The following is a 15027-nucleotide window of genomic DNA, read 5'->3' as shown; positions in this document are numbered from 1 at the left end:
ACCTATAAAGCAGTTTGTCTTAAGTCCTTGTACTTAATTCTATTTTATTTTTCTCACTTAGCAAATCACAGTCAGACCTTAATCTGGTTTTCATATAAAACACATATTTTATAGATTGAATTATCTTCCCCACCCCCCAATTCTTATGTTGAAGTTCTAACCGACAGTGATTCAGGGTGTCTTTATTTGGAGATAGGGTCTTTACAGAGATAAGTTAAAATGAGGACATTAGGGTCCGATGTGTGCTCAGTTGCTCAGTCATGTCCGACTCTTTGCCACCCTATGGACTATAGTCCACTAGGCTCCTCTGTTCATGAGATACTCCAGGCAAGAATACTAGAGTGAGTTGCCACTTCCTACTCCAGGGGATCTTTCCCACCATGGATCAAACCCATGTCTCTTGCATCTCCTGCATTTCAAGTGGATTCTTTATCCACTGAGCCACCTGGGAATCCTGTATTTCTGGTTAGGAAGACCAATTTAAAAAAAATCCTCAGTGTTTATAAGTTCAGTGCATTTCAATAAAATACCATATGTTTTTTACTTTTATCCTAGATCAAGACAAGTTGGTTACAAAGTTCATCTGGAATAATAAACAAGAACATCCAAGAAGTTGTTGAAATGGATGACAGGAGTCTGGCCCAATGAGCGATTAAAACATTATGCATGTATGCTCAGTCATGTCCAACTCTTTCGTGACCCCATGGACTACAGCCCATCAGGATCCTCTGTCTATGGGATTCTCCAGGAAAGAATACTGGAGTGGACAGTCATTTTCTTCTCCAGGGAATCTCCCTGACCCAGGGATCAAACCCATGTCTCCTGTGGTTCCTGCATTGGCAGGTGGATTCGTTACCACTGAGCCACCTGGGAAGCCCTAAAACATTATAAAGCCCTTTAAAACTCTATGATATTGATATGTAAATAGAAAAACAGACTAATGTACTAGACTTGAAAGTCAAGGAAAAAAAAAAAAAAGACTAAGTGCATACGGGAATTTATGACAAAAGACAGTACCTAAAGGATATAAAATATTGTTGGGCTCACTGGCTAGCCATATGGAAGAAAATAAAATTAAACTCATTCTTCATACTGTACTAGAGAAGTAACCATAAAAAGATCAGAGTTTTAAAGCAAGGGAATAAAAAGAATCACAAGTACTACAAGGAAATATGAGTAAATGTCTTTATAACACGGGCATAGGAGATTTTTCTAAATGCGGCTAAGAATCCAAGAACAATAAGGAAAATGATTGATAAATTTGTTCTGTGAAATAAAAATGTTTTGCATGGAAAACAGCATAAGTAAGTAAAAAGACAAACTGGGGAAATCATTTACAGCTTATGTCACAGAAAAATGAATAATAATATTTTGATTTTTAAGTGGGTTTCAAGAATTGAGAAGAATAAAACAAAAATGTTATGGAAAATGGGTCAAATAAATGAATAAACAGTACACATAAGAAGAAATGTAGATGTCTCTTGTATACATGGAAGGTGTTTAATCTCACTTAAAATAAGAGGAATTCAATGTAAAATTACACTGCAATACCATTTCTCTTCCCTTAGAATCACAAATTTAAATTTAAGTGCAACTCCTGTTGGCTAGGCTCTTGAGAATAGCCACTCTCACACGTTTACTGGCAAGAATGCAAAATGCACACTCCATATAGTGGGAAATTTGGAAATACTCGAAAAAACTATATGTACATTGATTCTTAGATCCAATAATCTGACTGCTAGAAGTCTTGCTTGAGTTACATCTCCAAAAATGCACAGAAAAATTGAATTTTTTATAATCACAGAAAGTCCATCAACATGTGGAATAACTATGGGAAAAATATTCCCACAATGGAATACCATGCAGCCATAGAGAGAAATGATGAAAGTATCTATAGTTTGATGTAAAGTAATATCCAGAATATATTTTTAAGAGGAAAAAAAAAAACCCAAAAAAGATGTGAACCAATGTGTAGAATATGCTGAATATATTTTTTTCATAAGAATGGGGATTCAAGTATATATTGATTTTAAAAAATAAACTTGGAAGGATACATCAAAAACGTTAAAATAACGATATAGGAAACATTACAGTAAATAGAAAAAAGTTCTGCCTGCTCTATTTTTTCTTTTCAGTTTTTTAAACTGTTTTACATGGTAAGTGATGTGGAGTATGAGACATGAGAACCAGATTAGCCAAATGCAGTGAATGGACCTTGTTTGGATTTTGATTCCAAACTGCAATTCCCAAAACAGATTTTTGAAACAACCAGAAAAATGTAAATACAGAATAATTATTAGGTGATATTAAGGAATTATTATAATGTTGTGTTTTAGATGTGACAATCAGAATAATGTGGTTATGTTTTTAAAAAGGTCTTACCTACTAGAGATATAAACTCAGGTATTACAGACAAAATAATATTATATTTTGGATTTTTAAATACTGCAGAAGGAAGGGAGTTAGATATCTCAAAAGCCTTAACATTATACATACATTTTGACCTCTCAATTACAATTTCTAGAATTTATCCTAAATATATAGTTATGAATGTGTATAAAGATTTAGCTAGAGAAATACTTATTCCAGAAGTTTTTAGTGGCAAAAACCTGGAAATGCCTTGTGTTTAAATAATTGTATTAGTTAAATAAATCAAATAATGCAATATCACCTTTAAAATTATGTTGAAAAAGAATTTATATAAATTGAATGGAAAAGTGTTCATATTATTGCTAAGGAAGAATTCATAAAACCATAATCCAATATAATTTAGATTTTATTAAGAAAAAATTCTTCAAGGAAAAATATTAAGGTATTATGCAAGTGTTTTTAGTGACTATTTTAGGGAAATCAGAATTCAGGCAACATTTACTTAAATTCATTGTTTAGTCACAAAGTTGTGTCCAACTCTGCAACCCTAAGGACTGTAGTCTGCCAGGCTCCTTTGTCCATGGGATTTCTCAGGCAGCAGTACTGGAGTGGGTTGCCATTTCCTCCCCCTGGGGATCTTCCCAACCCAGGGCTCGAACCCGCATCTCCTGTGTCTCCTTCATTGGCAGGCAAATTCTTTACCACTGGGGATATTAGTAGTTTATCTTTATCTTTTAAACTACTGACAATCAACATATGTTATCTTTGCAAAATAGAATAGCTATTAAAGTAAAAGAGAGTTCTTCATCAAGCAATTCATCAATTTCAGAAAAATAGTAACACTGAAGACATAGAAAAAATAATGTAAAGATTGAGATATTTGTCTGGTAAAACATTTTTCAAATATGAAGAACAGCCACTGCACTGTAAATTGAAATCATTTTTTATCACGAATGATGTAAGATTCCTGTCTCCTCAAAAATGGTTTCTCACAATGAGATTTCTGATACCTTCAACCTAACCCCTTAGGAGAGGAAGTAATTTTTCATTTTGCTTGATCACAGAACCAGGCACAGTGTTATGAAGTTTATGTAGAGGGTAGACTGTTTGTAAAGAATCTGTCCACTTAATTTCTCTTATTCATAAACTAGATTCCCTCTTGGTACCCTGGGTCCACCCCAGTGGCTCCTGGAAAGGGTACAGAATGCCATCCTGGAGAGGAGGCCACTGTGATTCCTTGGAGGAGAAGTGCTTGCCTGACAGGAAGAGGCTGAAAGCTTGCCCTTCTGCCTCCGAGGAAAGAGAAATGAGAGAGAGAAAGAATCTGACAGGAAGACTAATATGTTTTGACCTCCTGTCTCTGGGGTTAAGTCCCGTAGCTGCAAAGCATATTTGATTGTTCAGGAAAAGCTGGAAGGAGAGCTTTTGTTCTCCTTAAGGACTTCGAGGGAAGAGACGGTGACAGCGGGCCAATAAAAATAGTGCTGCGACATAAGTCGGCCCGGAGCGCCTGATTGGTCTCTTTCCCTCTTAGGGCTTTCCACCTCCACCTCAGGCAACTTTCAGTCACACTGCTGTTTCTAAAGGACCCAGTGTTACAATTAGCCCCTAAGAGATGGTACGATGCCTGAGATTTCTGGAGGAGGACTTGCCACCGGAAGTTGTCTGAGTGATGAGGAGGTTGCAAAGCTTTAGGCTATGCTGTGTCTCCCGGAAAACATTCTCCCTTTTCTCCACCACTTGTCAGAAGCTTTTGAAAGAAATGAAGTTACCTGTGGGTGTCAAGATGCAGGCAAGAGAGCCCAGAGAGGGTTTGGCAAGGTCCAGTAGCCTAGGATTTTGTCAGGGTACTGGAAGGGACCGGAATAACTGTGCCTTGGTGGGAAACAGCGCACATCCAAGTATCACCTGCAGTTTGTGGTGGAGACCAACAAAGAGACTGGCACAAAGTTAGGGCCCCTACACCAGATGTCCCAAAGATAATGAGGATTTTCCCTCTGCAAGCACTGTCTTGGGAAGGAAGAGAGTGAAGGAAGAGAGTGAAAGAAGGAAGGAGTGTGAAAGAAGAAACAGCTCTGTTAGAAGTGGTATTAACATTGACTGAAGATTTGCCAAAATGAGACTATCAGGACATCTTTAATTATCAGGTTAATAGTTTTTCATAGCTATCAAAGTGAGTGAGAACGTGTAAAGAAGATGACATTAAAACAAAGTTAAAATGTAGCATGTTCTTGGCATATTTGAATACTGATAGCCAATTTTTTTGTTGTTTTTAGTTTTAGTTAATTTCAGTTTTTGCAAAAACGATTCTGAACTTCACAGATAGTTGATAAATAAAGAAGCAATTATATAACAGTTACTGAAACACTGAAATGTTTCTATGAATTTTCTGGGACAGCTACAAATGTTTCCTGTTAATTCCTCGATGTTTCTTTTCCTGATAAAAACAACAACAAAAATTTTTAATGACATACTTTGTTTTTTTTTTCCCCCTGAAAAGCTTGATAAAATCTGCTTTCAGTAGAGTGAGTAGGAGTGACTTGTACCCATTGGGATAGTAAAAAGATTTTAGATAAGATGGGAAGTTGCAACTGTCTCTCCTTCCCTTTTCTTCTTTATATATTCCTGTTCTTAAAAAAAAATTTTTTTTTACTTTTTATTTTTTGCTCTCACTTGAGATATCTAAGGAAAAAGATTAAAGGCAACACACTTGTTCACAATTCTGTTAAGAAGTCAGATTATATATATTTCTTGCCAGTACTGCTCATGGACTGTTCTGAGATTTTGTTTTCACATGTGTATCACTGACCATGCTCATATGCAAAGAAAGAGAGAGTCCTGGGTTCAATCCCTGGGTGGGGAAGATCCCCTGGAGGACTGCATGGCAACCCACTCCAGTATTCTTGCCTGGAGAAACCCATGGACAGAGGAGCCTAGTGGGCTACAGTCCACGGTGGGGCAAAGAGTCAGACAGACTGAGCGACTAACACTTTCCCACTTTTCACATGAATGTGTAAATATTTCAGGGAATGAGGGAGACTTTTGAAACAAAAATTAAAAATGAAAATCTTGAGTCCTTGAACTGGAGATTACTTGGCTTTAACCACAAATTATATATTACCTCTTTTTAAAGATTAATATTATATGATAAAATATGATTTGGGTGGAATGAATGAAGCTGAGATCTCTTCATCTTCAATATGAACTGGCTCATATTTGAGAGATGCTTGTCGAACATTGCAGAGTTTTGCCTCACTGCCAAAGTGAGCACTTTTGTAATAACCTTAAATATATCTGGCCAGACTTGAATAACCGCCCCCATCCCCCTACTCCTCCACCCTCCCTCCACCCCGCCCCGGAGAGAACTGGGAGAGGGAAATTATCTCATTTGGAATGATCTCATTTGAAAAAGACTGTAGTTCCTCGACCTTGTAGTACTTATGCATCAAGATTGAGGTGCGTACCTGTGTGAGGTAGCATTTATTTCTGTTTGCATAGTCATTCAACACATTTACTCAGTAACGATTTATTGAGCACTTTCTATGTATCAGGTACCCGTGGAGACTGCAGCACAAGACACAGGATTTCTGCTTTCATGGGGTTTTTAATCTGGAGGCGGCGGTGTGGGAGGTATTATCAAATGTGTATAAAATACAGAGTTGCAAACCCGGAAAGAAAGGCTGTGCAGTAAACTGTTGGAGTCAGTGGTGGATATGAAGCTCTCCCAGAAAAAAAAAAAAAAAAAAGGTGTTGGGGGGGGGGGGTGGACTTGAAAGAGGAGCAGTATTTAACGAAGAGGGAAGAGCAGCAGTTGAAGTGCCATTCAGAGGAGCACTGCCGGAACAAAGGCCTGAGAAACTGAGATCTGGGAAAACTGCAAAGTCGTCCAAAAATGCCGGAGCACAAAAAGCTGTGCAAGACGAGGCCGGAGCAAGCGGTAGAGTCGGTGCCCTGCCACGCAGGAATCTCACAGGGTGGTTTCAGTATTTAGATTTTCAAAGATGTGCTCTGCGATTAGATGAGTTCTTAGCTATCTGATAGGCAGATACGTTTTTGCTTGTGTTTTTCTGGCCAGCAGGAGGAGGTATGTTTTTGTTTGTTTGGGGCTTTTCTCTTTTTTTGGATGCATTTAGCCCGCGTGTGCATTATCGGATTAGTCAGAGGCCATCTATTCCTGTTGGGAAAGAGGCGTGTTTACTTTTTTGACCCCTGGGGAAGAAGAGTTTGCAACCTTTTCTCGATCGTTATTGGATTTTGCACTAAAATAGCACCGAGGAGGCGGAGACTCTGGAGAGCCAGAAGAGAGGGAGGCTCCGAAAAACTACACGAACCGTGCGGGCGGAGTCGGCTCCGAGGACCGTGGGGGAAAGGAAGGAGCGCGGCGCCCCAGCGACCCTCTGCGCATGACCGCCCCTGGTTGCCAAGGCAGCGGGACCGAGTCGCCCGGAAGGGCTTCCCTTGAGGAACTGCCGGCACCTAAAACTCATCCCCGAGGGGCTCGGGACTGACCAGTTCCTGAGGCAATCTTGACCACGGCAAAGCAGATGAGGCTCAGAGCCTGATGCAGTGTGATGGCCATCCGCCTAGAAGCTGGAGGATTCAGAGAAACCGGGAGAATTGGCCCCAGCGGACACCGGGACTATGGCAGACCTTTCTAAGGAGACCTTGGAGTCCTTGACTGATGAGGTAAAGAGTTCCGGTTCATTCAGTTCCTCTGGAGGACTGCAGCCCTGGTCTTATGCCTCTGGGAGCAAGTCTGAGAGTGGATCGCTGCCTTCCCGCTCGGAATATGGAGACAACCAATCTGAGCTTTCGGACTTCAAAGCTAATGTAAAGAAATTGAGCAGAAAATGGATCCACAACCTCAAGGGCAAGGAAACGAACTCTGAACAGTACCGACCGGACACTAACCATCAAACAGAAATCACTCAGGCATCCCCTGAAGAACTGAATGCCCTGCAGTCTTTCTGCACCGTTAAGGTAAACCTGATCCACCATAGAGCGAACTCCAAGGGGAAAAAGAGCAGCAGACATAAAAAGCTGCAGCTTGGACCCGAGGCAGAAGCTCCAGAGGTAGATGCCTTAAAGTGTACTGTCCCTGACGAGCTTTTGAATAGAATCTATTTTAAAAACATGAGGACAACACCCAAACAGGTGGGAACAGCTAAGCAACACATTTCTTCTCGGTGTCCCGACTGTATCAGAAAAAGGGCAGAACTGGCCCAATCTGCCTTCCTGAAACAGAAGAAGACTTTACTGGAGTCACTTCTACTCCAAGAGAAAATAGATGAACATCTTCATACGCAAGACTTCCTTACCCTTGTCAGAGAAGCACACCAGAGCCTTCCCAGGCTTTCAGATGACCCCAGAAGAATCTGGGAAAGACTGAATGAGAGAAAAGTAAAATTGGAGACTCTGGTTTTTGAAAGGTCAGATATAAAGCAGAAAATGTAGCAGAATGGAAGTAGTGCTTGTCATTCACCTTTTTGTCCGCTTATTCGCAAACCTCTTATTCTTAACCAAACAGGGGGTGGTGTTTATTAATGATAATGTGTCATGTGGGTTAATGTTTCTGTTGTGTATTTGAATAATTATCATCTCTGTAATAGGGGTGGAGTGGGCACGCAGCCTATAGCACCCAGTCCTTAGCGTGGCCACGGTTATTGGGAGACCTTGAGGACAGCAGTTATAAGGTCCCACTCTGCCTGTGTGGCCATCGTGGCAGAACGTGGGGTGCGAAGCAGTCATGGGGCCGTGCCTGGGGACAGGCTGAGGGCTGTCCTGAAGAGCCCCAGAAACCTGGCATGGCCTCCTAACTGGCCAGGCCCAGGCCTTAAAGGAGCAGCGAACCTCTCCCATCCTCACCTCCAGGACCTGTGGTCTCCATGCCTGGCAGTTCAAGGAGGCCTCAGCAACTGGAGTAAATGGGGAATCTGCCACTCAGGTAACAGCTTCAACCAGCTTCAGTCTCTCTGTTCAAGTTTCAGAAACTGGTCCAGCTTAGATCGATTGTCTATCCTGAGGAAGTGGCCAGAGGTCAGGGATAATTTGCACAGACATGGAGCATCTACTTCAGGTCCACCACTGTGGTTGGGTCTCTTTTCAAAGAAAGGCAATTGTTTGAGCTAGGAATTCACATGATTGGTATTTGCTACAGCACATACTCCTATCGATCCTAAACAAATGATTCTCTCCGATTTAAATAAGACTGAGAGTCAGTTGGGTTCTGGGTTCCCATCTGGGCAGGGACTGGGGACTTAGCCATGAGGGTGCCTGTCAGCTAAGATCTGCCTCCTCAGCTAGGCCTGGGCCCTGGCGGGAGGACCCGAACTGGGTGCATGACAAGCGCTTCAGGCAATTATTGGCCTGTGCAAGGATCACCCTCCTATTAGCCAAGCTTGGACCTTAGAGGGTGAAAGTTGAGCTTTGGGATCTTGCCTTTTCTTGTCTGAACTGAGAATAACATTTATTTTGGTGAAGGTTTATGAGGAACACCTTGGGCCATGGACCAGACCTCAGGAACAAAGGATCTGCCACTAACAAATTTGTAACAACTAACACACCCTCCCTCACCTTTCCTATTAAGGGGATTTGTTGAAAGCTTTTGGGGCATTATGGGGTTCTTAAAGCATGGCCTCACAGTAAACCATTCTATGCTCCAAACTCTTAATGTTTTAATATCCTTTGGCCTAACTGTGTGTGGGCACATGGACCTGCATTCTATAACATTTCTACAGTCACTTTGGAAACAAGAGTTTACTATTCTTCTCTCACAGATTTAAGGACTAAAACTTTCCACCCAGTGATTTTTCATATTATAGAAGGCAACATTTTAGTTGAAAGAGTTACAAAGTTTTTATAACAATCCAAGAGAGAGATACTGGCATTTTGGATTAGGATTTTGACTGTACAGGTAGAAAGAAAAACAGAAATCTAACAGGGATTTAGAAGGCATTCTTTGGTGAAGAAATGAATATAGGGGTTTAATAAAAGGTAAATGTTAAGAATTGACTAAGTTTCTGACTTGTACATTTGTATGATATGATAATTTCATTGAGATAGGAACAATGAAAGAGGATGGTATTTGATTAAGAAGGCAATTATGTGTACATGATTAGTTTGAGAAATATTTGGGACATTCACATTGAGAGGTTGACAAACATTTGGTTATGTGTGCTTGTGATTTGAAGACAAGGTCTAACCTAGAGATTTGAAGTAAAGGGTTGAGGGGGAGGGGATCACTGGAAGATACTGTAGTTAGAAATTGAAGTTATAGATGTGGTGAGCTCTTCTTGAAGAAAATAGAATGAGAAGAGAAGAAAGGCTATGACCAGTTCTTGAGAAATTCACCAATTAGTGGCTGGGTAGAGGAGAATAGGAGAAGGCAATGGCACCCCACTCCAGTACTCTTGTCTGGAAAATCCCATGGATGGAGGAGCCTGGTGGGCTGCAGTCCATGGGGTCACTGAGTCGGACACGACTGAGCGACTTCACTTTCACTTTTCACTTTCATGCATTGGAGGAGGAAATGGCAACCCACTCCAGTGTTCTTGCCTGGAGAATCCCAGGGACCGCGGGGCCTGGTGGGCTGCTGTCTTGGGGTCGCACAGAGTTGAACATGACTGAAGCGACTTAGCAGCAGCTGCAGCAGCAGAGGAGAATAAGGTTTCCCTGATGGCTCAGTGGTAAAGAACCCATTTGCCAATGCAGGAGATGCAGGTTTGATTCTTAGGTCGAGAAGATCCCCTGGAGAAGGAAATGCCAGCCCACTCCAGTGTTCTTGCCTGGGAAATCCCATGGATGCAGGAACCTGGCAGGGAATAGTCCGTGGGGTTCCAAAAGAGTTGGACACAACTTAGCAACTGAACAACAGCAACAACAGAGGAGAATAAGCCAGCAAAGGAGACTGAGGAGGAGTCATCCTAGAAGAATAAAGGAAAACAGGAAAGTGTAGTATCAGAGAGCAGAGAAAGAGAAGATTTCAAGAAGGATGGGCTGTCAAAACATGCCAACCCAACAGAGTTCACAGGAGATGGTTTAGTCACATATTGGCCTCTTGGCCTTAACAGCAGTCACTTCACTCTTAGAATCTGGGCAGACTGACAAAGCAGATTGAGGAATAAATGTAAGCTAAGGACATGAGGAATATGGGTATAGACTTTTTTTTTTTTTTAACTTGAAAAGCTCCTTTATTTTTAGTACAGTTAAAAATATCAGAAAGCATAAAGGGCTGATCTAGTGCCCCCTTGCATTTTGTTGTCCAAATCATGATTAACAACAGTCCAATTATGTTATGAATGCTGCTTATTTCTGAAATTCTGAGTAATTTCTTACATTCTGAGTAAATGTCACCAGTTTTCTAGATGACTTACAAACTGTTACTAATCTTATTTTCAAAGGAAGTGGTATGTAGACTCCATGAAGTTTAGCTGTGGAAGGAGAACGGAGGAGATAATTTTTGTACATGTCTTTACACCTAACCTATAATAATCAAAAACCTATAATAATCAAAAACTTGTAAAAATCAGCAAAAAATAGCTTTTGTATCATATTTCAACTCTTTAGTACTAGTCTTTGCCTTGGAGAAGGCAATGGCACCCCACTCCAGTACTCTTGCCTGGAAAATCCCATGGACGGAGGGGCCTGGTGGGCTGCAGGCCATGGGGTCGCTAGGAGTCCGACACCACTGAGCAACTTCACTTTCACTTTTCACTCTCATGCATTGGAGAAGGAAATGGCAACCCACTCCAGTGTTCTTGCCTGGAGAATCCCAGGGACGGGGGAGCCTGGTGGGCTGTCGTCTGTGGGGTCGCACAGAGTCGGATACGACTGAAGTGACTTAGCAGCAGCAGCAGCAGTCTTTGCCTTTAGACCTTCATTTATGTATAAACATGCTCCTTTTTTTCTATAAAATTTATTGTATTTCTATTAGTCATTCCTAGATAAAATGGGAAAAGAAATCATAGTAACTTTTTATTTGAAATCCACACTATGTCATGCTTTATCTTTGCCATATTAGTATAAAAAATTCTGAATTATTTTCCCATTAAGGGTCATAATAATTCATCCCTTCAGTCAATTAGGCCTTCCAATCCATGCACAAGAGATTTTAAATTTTGTTTAGGTCTTTAATTTTGAAACAAGTGTTTCATGTTTTGTGCATACAAGTTGTGTGCTTCCTTTATTCCTAAGTATTTTACTCCATTGTTTGCTATAGTAAATGGATTTTTTTTTCAATTCATTTTCTTTTTGGATGTTCATTGCTAGTGTGTAGAAATACAACAGATTTTTGCCTGTTGATTTCATATCTTGAAACTGCTGAATTTATTGATTTGCACTGACAGTTTTTAAGAAAATGGACTCTTTAGGATTTTAGAGCTAGAAGATTTTGTCATTTGTAAACAGAGATAATTTTACTTCTTTCTTTTGATTTGGACACTTTTTTTTTCTTGCCTAATTGCCCTGGCTCTAATTTCCAGTACTGTAATGAATAGAAGTAGTGAAGTGAATACTCTTGTCTTATTTCCGATCTTAGGGGAAGAGCTTTCAGTTTTTAACCATTGAGTATGTTTGTGGGTTTTTCATAAATGGCCTTTTTCATTTGGAGTAAGTGCCTTTCTATTCTTAGTTTGTTGAATGTTTTTGTATCATAAAGGGGTATTTCATCAGTTGAGATGATCATGTAGTTTGATGTACTCCTTAACCCATTGTCATGCCTCACCTTCTTTGCACTCAGCCCATAACCTTGAAACACTGACTAATCAGAATTAGATGTTGTAGTCTGTATGCTAAAGCACTAATATAAATTTATAACACTTGTGTCTTCATAATCTTTTCTTTCTTCCTTGATTTGAACAACTGGAGGGTGGAGGTTCCATCTTATACACTTTCCATGGGACTTAACACAATGCCTGACACAGGATGGTGCTCAAGAAAAGTTTCAATGATGGAAAAATAAGTGCATCCAAATAATGAGATTTAATATGTCTTTTGCATCAGAACAAGAAAATAATCTGCTAGTGTTTTGCCTTTGTGTGGCTATTTTCTATAATTGTTCTCTTTCTCTCCATGGCTTGGATTCCTTTTTATCATGTACATTCATACTTTCTCTCAGTGGCAAATTAGTGGAACACTTTTTGATATCTTTCCATATGCAGCAAATTAATACAGTATTCATTTAGAAGAATATAAAAATATCTCTCTGGAATTCATGTTTTCAGATAGAAAAACATTTATGTGACTTGTTAACTTCAAAGATAATTCATGACTTTTTGCAGTTTTGAAATGAGGTAGAAATTCTTGATGCTCAAACTCGAAAAATAGTTTTTAATTCTTCTGAACAAATTCAAAAGGAATGAATATCCTTTCTCCAAACCCTTTATAGCGGCACCCAAGAGATTCCAGTAAGTCTGGAAAGGAAAATCTATCAGATCAGATGCTAAGAAACCACATATTTCCCCAATGCACTAAAAATGTATCTGGCAACTTGGTACAGGATTAAATAAATGCAGCATATGTAACTGTAATATAGACAATCTATAAATATGCATCCATGTAGTTTATGTTTTTTATCTAGATTTTTAATGAAAACAAATTCTGCACTGAGAAACAAATCTATGCATTTAACGAGTATTAGAAAAACAAAATCCTTAGAACAGAAGTAAGTGATGTGCCAGATTGAGAGAAAAGAAAGTTCAGTCCTGAACCTCTGAGTCATTCAAATTCCAGTCTCAGAACTGTTTAGGAATGTTTGGGACACCCAGCTCAGAATACCTCCAGTTTTAAACATGTTAGTTTATTTCATGATGAAGCCTAATATAGTAACATAGTTGTTTCTGCAGCAACATAGTTAAACAGGCTGCAAAGAAAATAAGAATTGTGGTTCTACATGGGTGTGGGTTCTCCTTCAATTTTTTTTTGGAATTGACAGATGAAAAGTACATACACAAATAGTTAATCTGAGACAGAAAAGGAAAAGACAACTGAATTCTCAGTTGACAATGCCCTCTGCAATAGAGAATTTCAAATTCTCCAATTTTCTGTAAACTCAAATTACAATGGATATTACAAAATTCTATCAGAGTGGCTCCAATAATCCCAGAGCCTAGTCTTGATGAGCCCACTGTTGAGGTATTAATTGGGGTTTAGGAGAAAGTATGTTATGGTCATTCCATCCTAAATTTGCTTTGAATGTCAAGACTGATGACCCCACGTGAAGTCTGAGAAGGTCTGAAAAGGTCTATCGCTCACATATTGAAAGTTGCTTCTGAGGGACACAGGGCAAACTCCCAAGCTGATCTAAAAATGACTGGAGAGAGAGGAAAGATACTGATTTGGATTTTACTGTGATCAGGGAGTGGGGCTCAGGTGAGGATTCACACCTGTGGACTGGGCTTACATGGTCTGAACTTCCTGCCAGTACCAAAGGGAGCCCCTGGGATTTTATCAGCTAGTGCGAAGGTGGAGTGGGAATGAAAGGTGGGCGTGCACGTTTTTGACTGTCAAACATCAAAAATGGAATCAGACTCTTTATTACCAGTCATCCTTAATGTTTGACTGTTGATAAAAGATGTCATATTTCATTTAATTAAAATTTATCTTTCTTGAGTATGCTTGAGTAAGAGAACTCTATGAGGCTTGTAGCCTGAGACAGACAGGGGTGGGGAAAGTTCCATTGAATACCTTGTTCAAGAGCTCAACATTGTGTATTTTTAGAACTGAAATGGTCACCCTTAACATCTGGCATCTCAATGTGGATAAAGTGAGGCCTGTATTGTGGCTTTAATATGTCACCTTGATTTATATTTTGGGTATCTGTGAGGCAGGAGACTCCCATAGTTATTTTCCCCAAGGAGGGAAAACTTGGATAAATAATTGCTGTGGTTAACACTGGTGGAACTAGGTGGCTAGAACACTGCAATGGCCTGAGAGTCTATAAGCAAACACGGATGCAGGCAGTTGTTGGGCAGAGTAAAGCTGTTGACTACATGAAATCCAGCTAATTTTGCTGATCCTTGAAGCCCATCCTTTGTCAAGGATGTCTGGATTAGGGAATTCAAAGTAGCAGCTCTCCGGAAAGCTCTATAACATGCTGTTTTGTCCATAAAGTGTACAAACTCCTACTCCTTTCACTCATTTGACTCCAAGGAGTCAAATGCCAAGGGCACAGAGAAAAGTTAACTCTCAACTGGCAAGGGTCTGAGGTCAGAGGAGGCCACCCTTTTTCCTACAGGTGGGGTACTCCAGAGGACCCCAACTTAGGTCCAGGCTGCAGCTAACACTTCTGCTTAGCAAGGAGGTCTCAGTGGCTAGGCTGAGTTCATAGAAGGCTGCCCCACAGAAAGTAATGGAGCTGCAGAGGCTCGGGGACTGCGAGAGTGGATATGTATTTCTAGGGGACCAATAGGCAGTCTCCAGTAACCACTCTAGTGGTATATAGTATGAGGCTCAGGAGGGCAGTTTCTCAAACCAGAAATCCACAAGCAACTTACAGTCATCACGGGTGGTGCAGAGGTTTCAGGAGCTATGAGAGGCCTTTGCTCCAGCTTCTGCAGTGAATGGTTCTCTGGGGGCAGGGAATGGGAACTAAGGGGAGAGCCTGCTGGACTGCCTCTCAGAAATTCCAGAGTCCTTTGTTGGAGGGGAGCGCCAATTCAA

General features: G+C 40.4%; 2 protein-coding genes across 7 annotated transcripts in view; one reads left to right on the top strand and one right to left on the bottom strand.

Annotated features, from left to right (window-relative positions):
• DLC1 (DLC1 Rho GTPase activating protein) overlaps positions 1 to 15027 on the bottom strand; it is a 514129-nt gene that overhangs the window by 480827 nt on the left and 18275 nt on the right. The gene's annotated exons all lie outside the window — the stretch shown is intronic.
• C27H8orf48 (chromosome 27 C8orf48 homolog) overlaps positions 5695 to 15027 on the top strand; it is a 286378-nt gene continuing 277045 nt past the window's right edge. For 2 of the 4 annotated variants that reach the window (XR_009734038.1, XR_009734037.1), the window contains exon 1: positions 6127 to 7799. Coding sequence is in view for 1 of the 4 variants with exons in the window: in XM_061404354.1 (XP_061260338.1) it covers positions 7012 to 7824 (813 nt within the window). In the remaining 3 variants the exon portion in view is untranslated. Of the gene's footprint in view, positions 5827 to 6126; positions 13981 to 15027 lie in introns of those variants that run through there. The other 2 variants (XR_009734039.1, XM_061404354.1) reach the window with 2 other exon arrangements.

This window comes from Bos javanicus, chromosome 27 (assembly GCF_032452875.1).
Source record: "Bos javanicus breed banteng chromosome 27, ARS-OSU_banteng_1.0, whole genome shotgun sequence".
NCBI lineage: Eukaryota > Metazoa > Chordata > Mammalia > Artiodactyla > Bovidae > Bos > Bos javanicus.
This window is presented reverse-complemented; position numbering and strand designations above follow the sequence as displayed.